At 55.5% G+C, this 18733-nt stretch overlaps 2 protein-coding genes across 2 annotated transcripts in view; both read left to right on the forward strand.

The window, feature by feature from the left end:
* LOC123351985 (sialic acid-binding Ig-like lectin 13) overlaps positions 1-18733 on the forward strand; it is a 216994-nt gene that overhangs the window by 61754 nt on the left and 136507 nt on the right. The gene's annotated exons all lie outside the window — the stretch shown is intronic.
* LOC123351532 (sialic acid-binding Ig-like lectin 12) lies at positions 5519-7139 on the forward strand. The gene is made up of 2 exons (XM_044990922.1): positions 5519-5577; positions 6576-7139. Exons 1-2 carry the CDS (start codon positions 5562-5564, stop codon positions 6902-6904), a joined length of 345 nt encoding a protein of 114 aa, XP_044846857.1. The 5' UTR covers positions 5519-5561; the 3' UTR covers positions 6905-7139.

The raw sequence follows: 18733 nt of genomic DNA on the forward strand, positions 1-18733 counted from the left end.
GCCCTGGGCTCTCTTGGCTCCATGTGGTCCCTGGGAAGACCCCCCCCCTTTCAGTGTGACAGCCCTTCTCAGGGTCACACTCACTCTGGGGGGTTAAGATCTGGGCTCCAGCGCCTCCCGGAGCCGCACCTCCCGAACCTTCAGCCTGACTGTCTCTCGCTGTGGGTCCCCTCAGGGAGTCTCCTCACTCTGCACCCCCCACAGCCTCCACCTGCAGGAGGAGCAACACCCCCCGATATCCACCCTGCAGTGACTCTCAGTCAGCGTAACACAGGAGGTTTATTGACTGTCTGAACCCAGCACAGGCAGTTCTCAGGGGCCTGGCCAGTCTCAGCACCGTCCAGCTGGGTCTGTCCACATCCAGGTAGCTCAGGCCCTTCTTTGTCCCCAGTCCAGAAGCGACCTCCTTCCAGCCGAGCCCCCCATATCTCCTCCCCCACAGCCCCTCCTCCACCCTTTGTCTTTGTTCCTGGACAAACAGGTCACCTGAGTCCCCTCTATTCCGTCCTTTGTTCCCCGACTGGCCAGAACCAGCTGCCTTCTGGGGCCCTCTCTCCTCTGCCCTTTGTCCTCCCATGGGCCAGAACCGGCTGGCTCCTACGATGGGCTGGGCCTCCGGCTCACGGGTTGGTAAGTTCTACAGTGTCCAGGCCGATGTCCAAGGTCCGGGCTGTTCGGCGAGGTCACACCTGGCCCTCTGCAACCACAACCCTCCTCTCCCACTGCCTCGTTACACACACAGCACACAGGGAAACTGAGGCACAGACAGTATTCATGCAAATCACTAAAAAAAAAAACTTTGTCACAGGCATTTTTAAAAATAGGTTTCATAAAAACTAATCACAGTATTTTTTGGATTTTAGAAAGATTTCACAAATTTATTTCAGCATAAGCTTTTGTGGGCTTACAGCTCACTTCTTCGGATGCCCCTTTTCTATGAACATTACTGTAAGAACAGTTACTACAACAGCAATGCTCAGTGCCTCACAAGCCTTCTGAAGACACCCGAAATGACAAACTTTGCATTGGATACACACAATCATTTTCTAACGATAAAAATGGGGGTGTAGGTGGTTCCCCTGAGATACAGAGCATCAAACTCACCCTGGGGCAGATTGGAGCCAGCGCCCCATAGAGGGGAAGGGGCCTGTGCTCCATTACCCTCCAAGCAAGTCCCCCCCAGCCAGTACTTCCCCCCACGCAGTGGGGTTGGAAGCCAGCTGTGCGCGGGAGCTGCCTGAATCTGGGACAATCTCCCGCTTGCGTTGATGGCATTGAGATCTGCAGCTACTGGAACAGGCTTCTGCAAGACGTTCTAGGGCCAGATTCACGCCCTGACTTCCCCTTCCTGTCTTGAAATCTCACATCTCTCCACAGCCCTCGCCCTGACACTCGCACTCGCTCCCTGCCAGTCAGGTCTCCTCACGCACCCGGCTCTTCCCATTGGAGTTGGGATTCACTAGCCATCCCAACCGGGTATCTGCTGTTCCAGTGCGCTGTTCCCAGCCGCCCCGCCCCAGAGACGGCTGCATTTCAGCTCTGGGTGAGCAACCCCTGGACACTGTCGCTGTGTGGCTGTTCCCCAGCTGCCCCGCCTGGAGGCGGCTGCATCTCAGCTCGGGGTCAGTCATTAGCGTCTGCAGCATGTACAGTACGATACGAGGTATGAGCTGCTAGTGTTAAAATATTATTGTGTGACGGGGAAAAGCAGTAATAAAGGGATAGAGCTGGGAAGGGGGCAGGTAGCCAGGACTCCTGGGTTCTATTCCCGACTCTGGGAGGGGAATGGTCATAACAGTGGGGCTGGGAGCCAGGACTCCGGGGTCCATCCAGACCTCTGGGACCAGAATGGAGTGTAGAGGGTCTCAGTGACAGGCCTCTTTTCTTGTCCCTGGCTCTGGGAGGGGAGCAGGGTCTAGTGCGTTACAGTGAGGGGTGGAGGCAGGGAGTCAGGGCTCCTGGGTTCTATCCCAGCTCTGGGAGCAGAGTGAGGTGTGGAGGGGCTCAGACGCCGGGCTCCTGGGTTCTATTTCCAGCCCCACAAGCAACATGCAGCCTGCCCCTGTTGCAGGGAAGCCGTGGTTAGGGCCAGCCAGAAGGAGGGGAAGTTGGCAGGATGCTGGTGCTGGGATTTCTGAGAGAGCATCTCCCCACAACCCCCTCCTGTCTGCACCGACTTCTGCTTTCACATTCCTGTGCTTGCCGCTTCCCCAGGATCTGAGTCACAAACCCTGGGGAACCTGGGCTGCAGGGTTGGAGAGCCAGGTGCTGGGACCCCCTCTGCAGGTCTAGGGGTGAGTGGAAATGGCGGGGAGGGAGTTGGAAGGTCTGTGTAGACTGGGGTGCCCCTCAATCCCGACCCGCAGCACCTTGCTATCCCAGTCCTGGGCTCCCCTCCACCACAGCTCTGCTGATGCCCCTCAAGGCCGAGCAGGGTCCCGATCCAGGGATGGGTATGGAGGCTGGGTCTCACGGGGCCGGCCCCTGCCCCTGCCACCCTGGGCAGCAGGGCCCGTCCCACCCTGCTCTGGGGTGGTGCATGGGCCATGGGGGATCCAGGCTGACACCCGTCCAGCTCACTGCACCAGCACCCAGGTGAGGTGGATGAGGAAACGGGCCACAAAGAACCGGGTGCTGACTGGTCTATAGTTCCCATATCTGGCTTCAAGACTAAGCTTGATAAGTTTATGGAGGGGATGGTATGATGGGATAGCCTAATTTGGGTAATTAATTGATCTTTGACTATTAGTGGTAAATATGCCCAATGGCCTGTGATGGGATGTTAGATGGTGTGGGATCCGAGTTACTACAGAGAATTCGTTCCTGGGTGCTGGCTGGTGAGTCTTGCAGTAGTGTCACATTAGCTCTCCTCCAGTCATCTGGTACAGAGGCTGATTTAAATGAGAGTTAGTAGTTCTGTAATTTCACATATGAGTTCCGTCAGAAGTCGTCTCCAGCTTCCTTATGAGACTGTCATGTGCTGAAGTCCAGGTATGTTATGTCCACTGCTTTCCCCCAGCTCCCAACCAGTTACCTTGTCAAAGAAGGAAACGAAGCTATTTGGCAGGATTTGTTCTTGGTAAATCCATGCTGGTGATCACCCCTTCGGCCTCACAAATTGAAGGTTTTATACATTGCTCTAGTAGCTTTCCAGGTGTTGAGGTCAGGCTGACTGGTCTATAGTTCCCCGGCTCCTTCCTTTTCCCCCTTTTAAAGATGGCCCCGCTGTTAGCCCTTCCCCCGTCTTCTGGGACCCCTCCTATCATCCATTAGTTGGCAAATATTATTGCCAGTGGCTCCAAGATTTCTTCGTCTAATTCCTTCAGCCCCCTGGGTTGAACAGCTTCCTGCCCCACTGATCTGAATTCATTCAAATTGGCCAGAGCATCTCTGACGTGTTTTTTACTGATCCCGATTTGCAGCCTTTCCCCTTTTTTGTCCATGGTAACTTCACTGGTTGCCTGCACACATGTTGTTTTACACTGAAGCAAAGCAGGCACTGAGCAGTTCTGTCTTCTGACCATCTTCTGTCGCCAGCTCAGGATTTTCTGGCCGATCTCATGATTCTTAGAGGAAAATCTCAGGTATTTTTTTTGCCAGTTTAAGGATTTTTTTAGCCCACGATCTCTCAGGATCATCTGGTGATTTGGGATTTTCTGAGGAGGGGGAGGTCCCTGTGCTGCCAGCAGCCCCAGATCAGTCCCCTGCAGAGCCCAGGAGCACTGATGGTCCCCCAGGCAGATCTGTGTCCCCAAATAGCCTCTGCTCTCACACTTCCCACCCCCTTTCTGTCTCTAAGTCTGTCCTAGCCCAACGCTCCAGCCATGGGCAGAGCCCTGCTGCCACACCATGATGCCGGGGAAAGGGAGCTCCCGCCTCAGGGCCCCCTCTGGAGAGCAGGGGGTCCTGCCACGCTGAGGGTCCTGATCCTTACCCTGCTCTGGAGGGGTAAGTAAGCAGCACCTGCAGCCCCAGGGCAGGGGGAAGGGCAGAACCTGCACTAAGCGGGGCCAGGTCTGTCCCAGGACTTAGAAGGGAGACTGGCCAGAGGGGGAGGGGAGCCCAGTCCCCCAGTGTGGTGCTAGGGGGCGTTGAGTGACAGGGAGCGGGGGCAGGGGGCTCGATGTAGGGAGGGATGGAAAGTAAACGGAGTGAGAATTGGTCAAGGACCCAGGGCTGGGGTCAGATGGGGCTGCAGGTCGGGAGTGAGGGGCATTGATAGATCTTGAGGGGGAGTTGAGCTGAAGTTAGTGCTTTTACTGGCCTTCAACTGCTGGGATCACTCACAGGACAGTCTAGTGATTTGGGGTTTGCTGTGGGGGTGGAGGTCACTGCGCTGCCAGCAGCCCCAGATCAGCCCCCTGCAGAGCCCAGCAGCACTGATGGTCCCCCAGGCAGATCTGCACCCCCCAGAGAGCCTCTGCTCTCACACTTCTCACCCCCGTCTGGCTCTAGGTCTGTCACAGCCGGACGCCCCAGCCATGGGCAGAGCCCCGAAGCCACAGGAGGATGCCGGGGAAAGGGAGCTCCCACCTTAGGGGGAAGGGCAGAAACGGCGCTAAGCAGGGCCAGGTCTGTCCCAGGACTTGGACAAGAGGGGGAGGGGAGCCCAGTGCCCCAGTGTGGTGCTAGGGGGCACTGAGTGACAGTGTGGGGGCAGGGGGCTCGATGTAGGGAGGGAAACTAAATGGAGTGAGATTTGGTCAGGGACCCAGGGCTGGGCTCTCAGGGGGCTGCAGGTTGGGAGTGAGGGGCACCGGCAGAGCTCTGGGGGCAGGGCCGGCTCTAACATTTTTGGCGCCCCAAGCAAAAACAAGGAGCGCCGCCCCCCTCCGAGCCTCACGGCACCCAAGGCCCCGCCCCCGAGCGTCACACAAGCCCCTCCCCCCGAGCGTCGCGTCGCCCAAGTCCCCGCCCCCCCGAGCGTCGCGTCGCCCAAGTCCCCGCCGCTCCGAGCGTCGCGTCGCCCAAGTCCCCGCCCCCCAATAGGGCACCCCGCCCCCTAAGCCCCGCCTCCCCCCAGCGCCGCCTGGCCAAACAAAAACAAACCCTGAGTGCCGCCCCCTCCCAAGCTTGGTAGGCTGGTGCCTGGAGCTGGCCCTGTCTGGGGGAGTTCAGGGGGGGGCTCTGCTCTCTATGGGACCCACTTCGATCCCTCCCCGCCCCCTGCAGGGTCCCTGTCCCAGCTGCCCAGATTTACCCTGACGGTGCCGCAGTCTGTGTCGGTGCAGGAGGGTCTCTGCATTCTCGTCCCCTGCACCTTCACGTACCCAGCCTCGTACGACACAGCCAATGCCTCGGCCCAGCTCTACGGAGCCTGGTACAAGGAGCCTGCTACTGTGGGCCAGGATCCTCACGTGGCCAGCAGTGCCACCAACCTGAGAGTGTCACCGGAGACCCAGGGCCGGTTCCGGCTGACGGGGGATCCAGCGCATGGCGACTGCTCCCTGCAAATCAGCAATGCCCGACGGACGGATGCCGGGAGATATTTCTTTAACATTGAGAAAGGCCTGTTTGAACACACTTACCACTCCAATTCCGATGGCACTGACCCTGCGCTCATGATCTCCGTGCCAGGTAAGAGCAGCCGCAGTCACCGCTTGTGAGGGTTTCCCCCCACTCTGAACTCTGGGGTACAGATGTGGGGACCTGCCTGAAAGACCCCTAAGCTTATATTCTACCAGCTTCGGTTAAAAACTTTCCAAGGACACAAATTCCTTCCCTTGTCATTGGACGCTATTGCTGCCAACACCAAGTGATTTATAGAAAAATCCAGGGAAGGGTCACTTGGAATCCCAATCCCCCCAAAATATCCCCCCAAGCCCCTTCACCCCCTTTCCTGTGGACGCTGGAGAATAATGTACCAAACAATTGGTTAGCAATGTGAGCACAGACCAGACTCTTTGTCTTCAGGACACTGACAATCAATCATGTTCTTAAAAGAAGAATTTTATATAGAGAGAGAGAAAAATAGAATCACACCTGCAAAATCAGTTTGGAAGGTAACTTCACAGGGTAAATAAAAGATTTCAAACACAGAGGATTCCCCTCTGGCTCAGCTTCACAGTTACAAAAACAGGAATCAAACTACATCTGTAGCATAGGAAAATTCACAAGCTAAAACACAAGATAACCTAGCGCCTTTCCTTGCCTGCTTACAATGTCTGTGGTTTTAGATCTATTCTTCCAAGTATAGTTTCAGGAGATGTTGTACCTGCTCGGTCTCTCCCTCCGTCCAGAGAGGGAACAACAAAGAGAGCAACAAACAAATCCTCCCCCGACCCCCACAGATTTGAAAGTTTCTTCTTCCTTCATTGGTCCTTCTGGTCAGGTGCCAACTAGGTTATTTGAGCTGATAAATCCCTTACAGGGAAGGTGAGTTAGTACAGCTGCCAAAGAGGGATTTGATGCTACTACATACAGACAGTTGTTCTCTTCTCTCTATACTTATGACACCGCTCAGCAGCCCCCCTGAGCCAGACAGTCCTGGCCCTGGGGCTGGATCGTGGCTGCGCCCCTAAAGGGCAAATCCCCCGTGTCCCCGAGTGATTCTCTCCCCTCTCCCCGTGTCTCAGGGCTGACGGAGGAGCCAGAGATCCAGATCTCGCTGGCGCGGGGGCTGCCAGGGACGCTGCTGGCCGGGGAGCCGTTGACTGTGACCTGCACGGCCCCTGGGCGCTGCTCCGGGCCCCCTCCCCGAGTCACCTGGACGGGGCCGTTCAGTGACACAGCCCGGAACGTCTCAGCCCAGCTGGCGAACGGCACCTGGGCCCACAGCTCCGCGCTCAGCTTCACGCCCGGCCCGGGGGACCACAGCAAAGGGCTCGTCTGCAGCATCACCTACAGGCCACCACGGGGACCTTCCACCAACAGAACCGTCCGGCTCCACGTCGGCCGTGAGTGACCCCCCCCAGCCCCTCCACGCCGGCCCCCAGCCCCCTCTGGGATCCCCACCCCGGGCTCCCAGCTCTGCCTTCCAGCCCCTCCCCCAACTCAGCCCTGTGCTGGGATCCCCACCCCCCACCAGGCACCGTCAGCCAATTCTACTCCAGGCCCTTTCACCCCACACTGTGCAGCCCCTTCTCCCTTGGGATCTTCTCCTCTGCCTGCCCCCCTTGGCTATGGCTTCCCCCCCTCCCATCCACACCCCCAGGTCCTTCTGGGATCCTGTCTACCCCCGACCTGCCTTGCCCCCACAATCCTCCTGTGCTCCGATCCACACATCCCATTCCTGTCCCCCCTTGCTGGGATTTCCCCTCACACCAGCCACCCCAGGTCCTCCTGAGATCCCCCCAGGTTGTCCCACTGCGTCTCCTCCCTCTTTTCCCTTTCTGCCGGGATCTGTGGATGCTCTATATGGGGCAGAGTGTTAATGGGATCCAGTCACTTTCCGGCACTAAACACACTCCAGGCTCTGGGTTCGGTGCCCAGAGACCTTGGCCCGCCCTGCCTCAGGGAAACCCCCGTTAAACGGCCTGTGACCCCCGCGTTGCAGATCCAGGGCAGAGGGGAAATCAGTGGCCGCCTTTTCAAGGTGAAGGATCAAATCAGGCATCACTGTAAGGACGGCCCTTGTTCCCTTCAGCCAGTGGGAGATTTAGAAGGAACCCACCCCCAAGTCCCCCACACGTATCTGAGCCCAGGCCCCAGCCCGACCCCGAACGTCTAAACCAGTGGTCCCCAAACTTTTTGTCTGGTGGGCGCCAGACAAAGGACCACTGCGGCGGTGGAGCACCCGCTGAAATGCCTCTGAATTTCAGCGGCATTTCGGCCGGGACGCCTCTCGATGACAACGCTTGTTGCCAACAAGCAACATCATCGAGAGGCGCTCTCCCGGGGGCCAGGAGGCTGGCACTCCGCGTTGGGGACCCATGGTCTACACAGATCTCGGAGGAAACGTCCGCGCTGCAATCAGAGACCCGCAGCCCAATCCCCGTGAGCCCGACCCAACGGACCTAGGCTCTGAGCCTCGGCGCCGCGGGGCTTTGAGGGCAGAGTGGACGGAACCTGCCAGCCTGGCCAGCCAGTATCAGCGTCCAGCTGTTCTGGGTGTTACTTTTAGCCTGCCCTCTGGGCGCAGCCGGGCTGCAAACTACCCAGGTTTGGCTGTCCAAGCCCGGGGACAAAAGGAGAGGGCTGGGGAGAGACGAACCGAGGGGAGAAGGCAAAGGATCCTTGACAGGGGTGTCAGATGTCCCTGGTGGTGCTGGGTCTAGGGTGGGGGTGGGGGTGGGGTTATTTAGACCCCTGGCTCTGTCCCGCCCTGGGGAAGAGACGTTTGGGGAGCAGGACGCTGAATGCCCAGTGGCCAGGCAGACAGTGACCCTGGTGACACTTGCCCCAATACTCAGGCCAGAGGAGCCCGTCCCCTCGTTAGTGACTCTGCCAATTAGGCCCAATTTTGACCCCTCGGTTTTGGTCCCTTGGGTATCAGTTTCCCACGGTTCTGGTTCCCCGGTGCGGCCCTAACCCGGCCCCTGAGTTCCGTTGGGCGCCTCTTGGGTGGGGCTCAGTCGGGTCTGTCACCGGGACCCTGACCAGGAACGGACGCCCCGGTGAGAGGCCGCGCTGCGAGCCCCGGGAATCAGTGAGCGCCTCCTAGTCACGCTTTGCCCACGCTCAGGGCCAGGCACCAGGCTCAGCCGGGCCAGGCTGGTCCATGACCGGAGAGGGGAGCCCGAGGGAAGCCACAGGACTGTGGAGGGGGGAAGCAGGCCCGATTCCCTCTGTGTCCAGACCCATGGTGGCACTAGGGGGGGCTGGGCAGTGGGGAGGAGATGGGTCAGGGACCGATCTCTGCAACAGAGACCTGCTGCCATGGCAAGGCACCAAGATTGTGCTCCGACCCCAGAGCTGCTACGTCTCCACACTGGGCGAGGGCCAGGGAGGGGCCGGGCACCTGGAGCTGCCGAATCTCAGCAGAGGGGACGCTGGGGAGTATCGGTGCTGGGCGAAGAATCCCTTTGGGTCGGCCAGCCGGGCCCTGTGTGTGCACGTGTAGCGTAAGGCGCTAGGGGGCGCTGTGCCCAATGGAGCAGGGCAGGGCATCAGCGGGGCGTGCTGTGCTGCTGGGAGTGGGGTGGAGAGTCAGTGGGGGGCACTGTGCTGAGGGGAGAGGGGAGAGGCTCACAGCTCAAGGTCCGGGAGGGCGACTCCCTTTGGTTCCTCTGCTCCATCATGAGCAGCCCCCCCACGCTGGGCTGGGGGAGGGCAAGCCAGCTGTGACTGGAGCTTCCCAACGTGAGGGCTGAGGATGGGGGGCTCTACGGGTGCTGGGCCCAGAGAGAGGAGAGCTCTGCCCATGGGATGATCCAGCTGCTCGTTGAGTGTGAGTGAGGTTAACCCATGAGACTCCTTGCCACGGGTGTGAGTGGGGTTAATTAACAGGACTCCCTGCCACTGGATGTGAGTGAGGTTGAGCTGGGAAGCTCCCTGCCCCAAGGTTTCTCTCTCTGACTATTAATTTGTTGCTGTGTCACCTGCTCTCCCCAGACACTCCCCGGTCCGGGACTGGGCTGCACTCGTCCTGCCAGTGCCAGGGGCTCAGCATCAGCTGCAGCTGCTCCCTGCGCTCCCAGCCCCCGCCCCAGCTCCAGTGGCAGGTGGACGGGGAGCCCCTGGCTGTGAAGGGATCACGGGGGGGCCTGCAGGTCAGCTCCTGGGCCCAGGGGCATAAGGCAATCAGCACCCTGAGCTGGAAGAGGAGTGGAGACGGGGGTGGGGGGGCTGGCTGGTTCGGGCAGGGGTTGCAGGGATCTATCCCAGACTCTCGGTTTCTTCCAGCTCCCACAGGTGGCCTCACTTGGGCATTTATCATAATCAGCTGCAAACTCGTCTTCGCGGCGACTGGATTCTTCCTGGCCTATTACCTCACCCTGCTCTATTACAGATGGTAACTCAGCTACCGACCCACCTACTGACCTACCCACCCACCCATCTACCCCACTACCCATCTACCTACCCACCAGGGGTGGCAGGTTTGTAGAAATTTTGGTGCTGCCCAGAACACTCAGAGCCTGTGCCCCCCAAACTTCATCCCCCACCTGCCTAAGACTCTGGGAGGGAGTTTCGGTGAGGGGAGGAGTTCTGGGATGCAGGCCCTGAGTGGGGACAGGGGATTGGAGTGCAGGATAGGTGCAGGGTGCAGGATCTGAGAGGCAGTTTGCTTGCAGAAGGAGTGAGAGGTTGGGCTCTGGGAGGGAGTTTGGATGGAGGGGGTCTGGGGTGCAGGCTCTGGGCAGCGGCAAGGGGTGGGGATGTAGGAGGGGGTGAGTTGTGCAGGCTCTGGGAGGGAGTTTGGGGGCAGGATAGAGTGCGTGGGAAGGGGGTGGGGAACAGACTCTGGGACAGAGTTTGTGTGCTGGGTGCAGACTCTGAGCTGGAGCAAGGGGTGGGGGTGCAGGAGGGGGTGAGGGGTGCAGGCTCTGGGAGGGAGTTTGGGGATGGGAGGGGGTGCGGAGGGAGGGTTGCAGGCTCTAGGAGGGAGTTTGGGGGTGGGGTGCATGGGAAAGGGGTGGGCAGGTGCAGCGCTTACCTACAGCTCCTAGGCAGAGCGGGCTGGGGGGCCTCCATCTGCTTCTACCCCCAGGCACTGCCCCGCAGCTTCCTATTGGCTGCAGGGGCGCTTGCAGCGGGACACAGACCCACCCCACCCAGAGGCTGCAGGGAGGGGCTGGCAGCCACGTGGAGCGAGCAGACAGGAAGCTGCACGGCCAGTGGTGGGTGGGGGCCCCGGGCCGTTTTAAATCACCTGGAGGATGCGTGGGAGGAGCGCCTGGGGGCAGAAGGTGGGGCCAAGGGAGAGACCAGGCCTCAAACAGTGCTGGATCTGGGCCCCGGGACAGTAATATTCCTGGTGCCCAGGCACCACAGGCCCAAAGAACTTGCTACCCACCAATCTACCCACCAATCTATCCACCCACCCACCCAACTCTGTCCCTTCCCACCCGTCTGTGCATCTATTCATCCCCATACACAAACCTATCTATCTATCTATCTATCTATCTATCTATCTATCTATCTATCTATCCCGACCGCCAGCCATTTACATACCCCAGAATCTCTCTCTCACTCTCCCAGGACACCCTCCTGCTGTCGTGGAAGCAGAAGGAAGGACCGGCCGGGGGCCAGGGAATCAATGGTGCCCGAGTCCGGCGTGTAGATCGGGCTGTTCTTCAGCCACCGAAGAGCCGACAAGGAATTAGAAACTCAAGAGACTGAGGGAACAGAGAATGAGACCTCAGCTGGGTGAACTGCCACCCCGGGTGAGGCCAATGGGCCCTGTTGCCTCCCAAAGTGTTTAATTTGTATTGAAAGAGATGCCAGAGCTCAGCTGTGGCTCAAATTAAGCCCTGGCAGGGCGGCCTGATGCTGGCGGGGGCTGGCCGGGCACCCAGCTCTGAAGGCACCGCCAGCAGCAGCGCAGAAGTCAGGGGGGCCTGGCACATGGGGTGTTGCCACCCTCCTGCGCTGCTGCTGGGGCTTGTGGTGCCTGGTGCTCGGCATGTGGCTCAAGGCTTCGCGCTGTCACACGTGGGTTGCATCTCGTCAGAGCCCACGGCCTCCCGCAGCCCCCTGGCCGCTCCTGGCTCACCCTTGGGGGGGCACCAGTTCAGATTTGGGGCAGGGGGAGGAAACTTTAACCATGATTCCAGGGACTACTTAGGCACCTGAAACCTCTCAGGGCTTTGCAGATAATATCTTAGCGATTTGCTGACAGGAGCACTGTATCTAGCTGTTATATAAAGAAAGAAATATATATACAAATGCCAATTAAAGCCACGTTTAAATCTTATATGTAAATTTAGAACAATCAGGAGATAATACAGCAAGATATTCCCAATTCCAAGCCTTGAGGTATCAGTTCTGGAGCTTTAACGCAGATATCAGAAACACACGACTGAGACTTTGTGCACAATCTTTAGTAGAGATAAATAAAAATAAATAATATCGTCTTACTTCCTGAAAGAGACACACTGTGTTACTGCCAGTATCGCCTCTATTTTAGTCAATTATGTTAAAATTATGTTTTTAGTGAAAAATATGTGATTAAGGGGTTTTTTTTCTCTTTTATTAAGAAAGGGAATTAATGTTTCTAATTCTTTTGGCATTTATGTTTATCGACCACAATCCTGTATTTATATGACACTCACTAACTTTTGACTCCACCATTGCTATTGTTCTCACGGGTGGAACTGCAGTTATTTGCATGCAAATATTAAGTTAATTTACAGCTATAACTAAAAATACAATTGGAAAATAAACGACTGTCATCTGCACAGTGTCTATAGTTCTGTGTTTAGCTAATGTTTTTGAAACTGGAATTACTAACGTGAGTAAAAGCTACAGTTACATTCTAGGGGGATGCTATTATTTGATTGTGCCACTTTACATAATGAATGGCAAAGCACAATATGATACTAACAGTAATAATGCTAAATACTCCAGCCCGGACAGGTTAGGCAGTTTAGAACTCACTACTCAAAGAATTCAGTGTGAGCATAAGAGAGAAATAAAATTATGAAATGCAGAGACTAGTCAAAAAACTCAACTAATGGCACTTTGAAAGAATAAAATTACAGAGCATGTATGTGCATTGCAGGAAGTAACAAGTAACAACCGCAAGATAAGTATGTGTTGGGTGGAGAGAGTGTGAAAGAGACAGTGTGTGTGAGCTGGGGGAGTGTGTGCGAGACCGCATGCTGCCCCTTTAAGAGAGCAGCTCTTTGCAGGCTGAAGGAAAGCTCCTTGAGACACAGCAGCACCGTCCCACTCTGGGTGAGCCCTGTCCCCCACCCCACCTGCTCTGCGGAGATGGGGCACATTGGCAGGACAGGAAACAGCCTGACATCAGAGCCCCTCCCCTGCTCCTTACAGCAGACAGGAATCTCCCAGGAGCAGCTGGCCAGGGTGGCTCCAAGGCAGGGGGCAGGAGCCATGGGGCTGCAGAAGCCACCAGGGAGAGGGGCACCCCTGCTGCGGAGGCGCCCCTGTGACGTTGCACTCCATCATGCTTTATAAAAATATGTGTATGAGTGTGAATATAACGTAACTGGAATATGCTTTTTGCAAAAGGTCTCTTGTAAGGTATCATTACAAAGCTTATAATCTACTGAGTGTGGTCCTCCTAGTTGTATGAATGTATCATTCTTGTACCTGAATCTAGGAATATGTAGCATAACTCTGAGGTCCTATTGTAATTATGCAACGTGTGGGCCACTAATAGTGGCTTGGAATCTTAATGGCTCCCATTAGCTAGGACAATTGACTGTGGATGGCTCTGTTTACCTGCAAGTCTCCAGTGCATACGTGCAGGCCAGTCCTGGAGGAATGGAGGGGGGGCTCACGGGACATGTGATCATGTCACCTGACCTGGAATCCATCTTTAACCTGGTGCTTCTCCAGTTAGAAGGAGGGGTGGGAAGGAAGGAGAGACTAACGATTCCTTCCTTGTGCCAAAGATATAAAAGGGGGTGGAGCAGAACAAAGGGGGCTGCTGGTCATGAAGAAATCCCTACGTACCCACTGAGCTGGAGCTAACAAGAATTGAACCAGGGGAGAGGATTGGGCCCAGAATAGGAAGGAGTCTAGTCTGCGAAAGAAGCTTATTGGAACATCTCTGAGGGTGAGATTTACCTGTATTCAGTTTCTTGATGTATTAGGCTTAGACTGGCGTGTTTTGTTTTATTTTGCTTGGTGACTTACTTTGTTGTGTCTGTAATTACTTGAAGCCACTTAAATCCTGTTTTTGATACTTAATAAAATCACTTTTGTTTATTAATTAACCCAGAGTTAATGATTTATACCTGGGGAGCAAACAGCTGTGCATCTCTCTCTATCAGTGTTAGAGAGGGTGGACAATTCATGAGTTTTCCCTTGATAAGCTTTATACAGAGTAAAACTGATTTATTTGGGGTTTGGATCCCATTGGGAGCTGGGTGTCTGGTTGCTGGAGAGAGGAGCACATGCTAAGTCATTTTCATTTAAGTCTGTGGCTTGCGGGTGTGGTTCAAACCCTGGGTCTGTGTTGCAGCAGGCTGGCATGTCTGGCAAAACAAGGCAGGTTTCTGCAGTCCCAAGCTGGCAGGGAAAATGGGCTCTGAGGTAGTGTCAGCACATCAGGTGACAGTCCCAAGGGGGTCTCTGTGACCCAAACCGTTACAGCCCCATTCGCCCGTGGCTAAGGCCAGCCCTGGATTACTTCATTTGCTCTGTGATGACCAGAAGGCGTTCAGATACCCCGGTGTCGAGCGCAGTACGATACCGTCTAGAGCAGTGGCTCTCAAACTGTGGATCAGGACCTCAAAGTGGGTCACGACCCCATTTTAATGGGGTCACCAAGGCTGGCTTAGACTTGCTGTAGCCGGGGACCAAAGCCCGAGACTCACTGCCTGGGCTCCGGTGGGCTCAGACTTCGATCCCCCCTCCTGGGGTCGTGTAGTAATGTTTGTTGTCAGAAGGGGGTTATGGTGCAATGAAGTTTGAGACCCCCTGCGAGAACAGAGCAGACCAGGTGATGCTAGTTACTGATCCCTGCAAGTCAATGCAGTTACCACAAAGCCAGATCTTAGCGTGAAGGCAAGTGTTCAGCCTTTGAGAAATGCTGAATTGATTGTGTTTGTCTTTGTGTTACAGTAGCACCTACTATTTGCTCAGATTGGTCCAAGCACAGAAGAATCCTTGGTTTCTAGACATGTCAGAGAATCACAGAAACTGTAAACTTGCAAATAGGAATAAAACTCACTTTTTGGCACGTGCCAAAAGAAATCCATACCTGCGCTGTGCCATGACGCTTTTAAAAACGACTTATAAACCCCTTGCTGACTTGGAATGATTCATCCCCTGTTAAATTTCCAAATTTGGTCCCTTGGGATTGAAGAGTTGGCCCACCTTAGGGGCATACCTTTCAGCCTTTCCTTAGCAAACCACATGCGCATGGTTTTCTCTCTCGTGGGTTTTGCTGAATAGTGCACACGTTTTCACTTAAGCCCCGCGGCAGAATCGATATTTTGTACAAAGCCGTTCAGTTTATATTAATTGTTTTTCCATCCTCGGAGAGCAGATTCGGCAATCCCAGTGTCTTTTGAAACTTTGGCCTGGGTTTCTCCGCTATTTGCTCGATGTATTGCAGCAGCTTTTCTTCTCCACTGTAGGAAAGCTGACGCTTGCCCTCTGCCCTGTAGCGTGACAATGACTAAGCGTGCATGATACGTCTTTACGAACACGGGGAAAAACAGACAACACGATTCTGCTCCGCACTTCCTGTCGATTTCTATCTCAGTGAGTTTGTGAGCAAATCTGTAGCGCTATATAGCAAGTTCCTGTACCGCGTGTTAACGAGTCTCGCGTGTTAAATAGGTAGCACGGGGAGGCATGGCGCTACCGCGTGTTAAGTGGATTCGCGTGTAAACGGGTCGTGCGTAAATGGCTCTGTACCGTACATACATGCGCACACACACATACACACTCATAAACACACATATATATACAGAGAGAGAGAGAGTACATATAGACAGTGCGCACACACATACACTGGATAGATACATACACTGACTATTATTTTAGGATATGTAGCAGGGTGGACCCCTGCTCCTGCCCTGAAGGGGTTGAAAACAGCCCTGGGAAGGGGCTTTAGGCTGGGCTGATTGGGGAAGTGGCTGCAGCTGGGGCCACGCCCCAAACTGAGCACCAGGGCCTTATAAGAAGGCCAGGGAAGCCAGAAGCCCAGTCAGTCTCTCTCCATCTATAGAAGGAGATGGGCCTGGCTGGAGGGAGCAATGCTCAGTGCCTCACAAGCCTTCTGAAGACACCCGAAATGACAAACTTTGCATTGGATACACACAGTCATTTTCTAACGATAAAAATGGGGGTGTAGGTTGTTTCCCTGAGATACAGAGTGTCAAACTCACCCTGGGGCAGATTGGAGCCAGCGCCCTATAGAGGGGAAGGGCCCTGTGCCCCATTACCCTCCCAGCCAGTCCCCACAGCCAGTACGCACCCCCACGCGGTGGGGTCAGAAGCCGGCTGTCCGTGGGAGCTGCTTGTATTTGGGACAATCTCCCGCTTGCGTCGATGGCACCGAGATCTGCAGCCACTGGAACCGGCTTCTGCAAGACGCTCTAGGGCCAGATTCACGCCCTGACTTCCCTTTCCTGTCTTGAAATCTCACATCTCTCCACAGCCCTCGCCCTGACACTCGCGCCTGCTCAGTCCCAGGCAGGTCTCCTCACGCACCCGGTTCTTCCCATTGGAGTCGGGATTCACTAGCCGTCCTAACCGGACATCTGCTGTTCCAGTGCGCTGTTCCCAGCGCATCGCCCCAGAGGCAGACGCATCTCAGCTCCGGGTGAGCAACCCCCGGGCAGTGTCGCTGTGTGGCTGTTCCCAGCCGCCCCGCCCCAAAGGCGGCTGCATCTCAGCTCGGGGTGAGTGATTAGCATTTAATGCATGTACAATACGATACGAGGTGTGAGCTGCTAGTCTTCAAATATTATTGTGTGATGGGGAAAACCAGTAATAAAGGGATAGATATGGGATGGGGGCAGGTAGCCAGGACTCCTGGGTTCTATTCCGGACTCTGGGAGGGGAATGGTCATAACAGTGGGGCTGGGAGCCAGGACTCCTGGGTCCATCCAGAGCTGTGGGACCAGAGTGGGGTGTAGAGGGTCTCAGAGTCAGGTCTCCTATCCTGTCCCTGGCTCTGGGAGGGGAGCAGGGTCTAGCGGATTACAGTGGATGGTGGAGGCAGGGAGTCAGGACTCCTAGGCACTATCCCAACTCTGGGAGGAGAGTGAGGGTTAGCAGGGCTCAGAGCCCGGACTCCTGGGTTCTATTTCCAGCCCCACAAGCAATATGCAGCCTGCCTCTGTTGCAGGGAAGCCGTGGTTAGGGCCAGCCAGAAGGAGGGGAAGTCGGCAGGATGCTGGTGCTGGGTTTCTGAGAGAGCATCTCCCCCCAACCCCCTCCCATCTGCTCCCACTTCTGCTTTCACATTCCTGTGCTTGCCGCTTCCCCAGACTCTGAGTCAGGAACCCAGGCTGCAGGGTCGGAGAGCCAGGTGCTGAGCCCTCCTCTGCAGGTCTAGGGGGGAGTGGAACTAGGGGGGAGGGAGCTGGATGGTCTGTGGAGACTGGGGTGCCCCTCAATCCCGACCCGCAGCCTCTTGCTATCCCAGCCCTGGGCTCCCTGCCCCCACAGCTCTGCCGATGCCCCTCAAGGCCGAGCAGGGTCCCGACCCAGGGATGGGGATGGAGGCTGGATCTCACGGGCCCGGCCCCTGCCCCTACAGCCCTGCTTAGCAGGGCCCGTCCCACCATGGTCTGGGCTGGTACATGGGCCATGGGGGATCCAGGCTGACACCCGCCGAGCTCACTGCACCAGCACCCAGGTGGGGTGGATGAGGCAAAGGGCTGCAAAGAACCGGGTGCAGGGAGACAAAGCACAAATATGTGGATTTTAAAAGCCAAAGTCAGGATTCTGTGAGCAAATCTCACAATATTTGGCCAATCTCAGGATTTTTAAAGCAAACCTCAGGATTTATCAGTGAATTTCAGGGAGGGGTTGGGGTTGTCATGTTCACATTCAATCTTGGGATTTTTTAGCGAATCCTAGAATCACAGACCCACGGGGTGAGAAGGGACCACAGGGGTCACCTAGTCCAACCCCTTCCAAGATGTAGGATTTGTTGGGTCTAACCCATCCCAGACAGATACTGTCCAGCCCCCTCTCGAAACCCTCCAGTGAAGGCACTTCCACCACCTCTCTGGGCATCTGCTCCATTGTCCAACTGCTCTCGTCCTGCTCTCTGGGGTGAGAGAGAACAACTTTTTTCCAGCTTCTCTATGGTAGCTTGTCCTCTACTTGAAAACTGTGATAATGTCCCCTCTCACCCCACCAATCTCTTTTCCATACTAGTCATACCCAGTTCCTTCAGGCTGTGCCCTTAGGGCTTCCATTCCATCCCTTTGATCCCTCGCCTCTGAATCCTTTCCAATTTCTCTACATCCTTTCTATACTTTGGTGACCAAAACTGGACACAGTCCTCCAGCTGAGGCATAGAGCGGTACTGTCACCTCTCCTGACTTGCATGCTCTGCCTCTGTTCATGCAGCCTGACATTGCATTTGTTTGGGGGGTTTTTTGCAACAGCATCACATTGCTGACTCCTGTCGAGGTTGTGATCCGCCACAACTCCCAGCTCCTTCTCAGCAGTGCTGCTGCCAAGCCAGTTCTTCCCCATCTTGTATTTGTGCATTTGGTTTTTGTTCCCTACGTGGAGCATCTTCCGTTTGTCCTTGATGAATTTCATTGTGTCAGCTACAGCCCAATTCTCCAATTTATCAAGATTCCTCTGAATTTTAGCTCCATCTTCCAAAGTGTTGGCAACTCCTCCCAGCTTTGTGTCATCTGCAGATTTGATCAGTCTGCTCCCTAGTCCTACATCCACATCATTGATAAAGATGTTAAACAACACGGGACCTGGCACAAATCCCTGTGGAGTCACACTTGGGACCTCCCTCCAATCCCACATCATTCCATTAACAGTTACTCATTGTTTGCGGTTGTTTAACCAGTTCTGTATCCACTTAATGGTAGTTCCACCAAGTCCACATTTCTCTATAAGAACGGCCAGACTGGGTCAGACCAAAGGACAATCTAGCTCAGTATCCTGTCTTCCGACAGTGGCTGATGCCAGTGCCCCGGGGGGATGGACAGAACAGGGAATCATAAAGTGA

Source organism: Mauremys mutica, chromosome 17 (assembly GCF_020497125.1).
Source record: "Mauremys mutica isolate MM-2020 ecotype Southern chromosome 17, ASM2049712v1, whole genome shotgun sequence".
In the NCBI taxonomy this organism is placed as follows: domain Eukaryota; kingdom Metazoa; phylum Chordata; order Testudines; family Geoemydidae; genus Mauremys; species Mauremys mutica.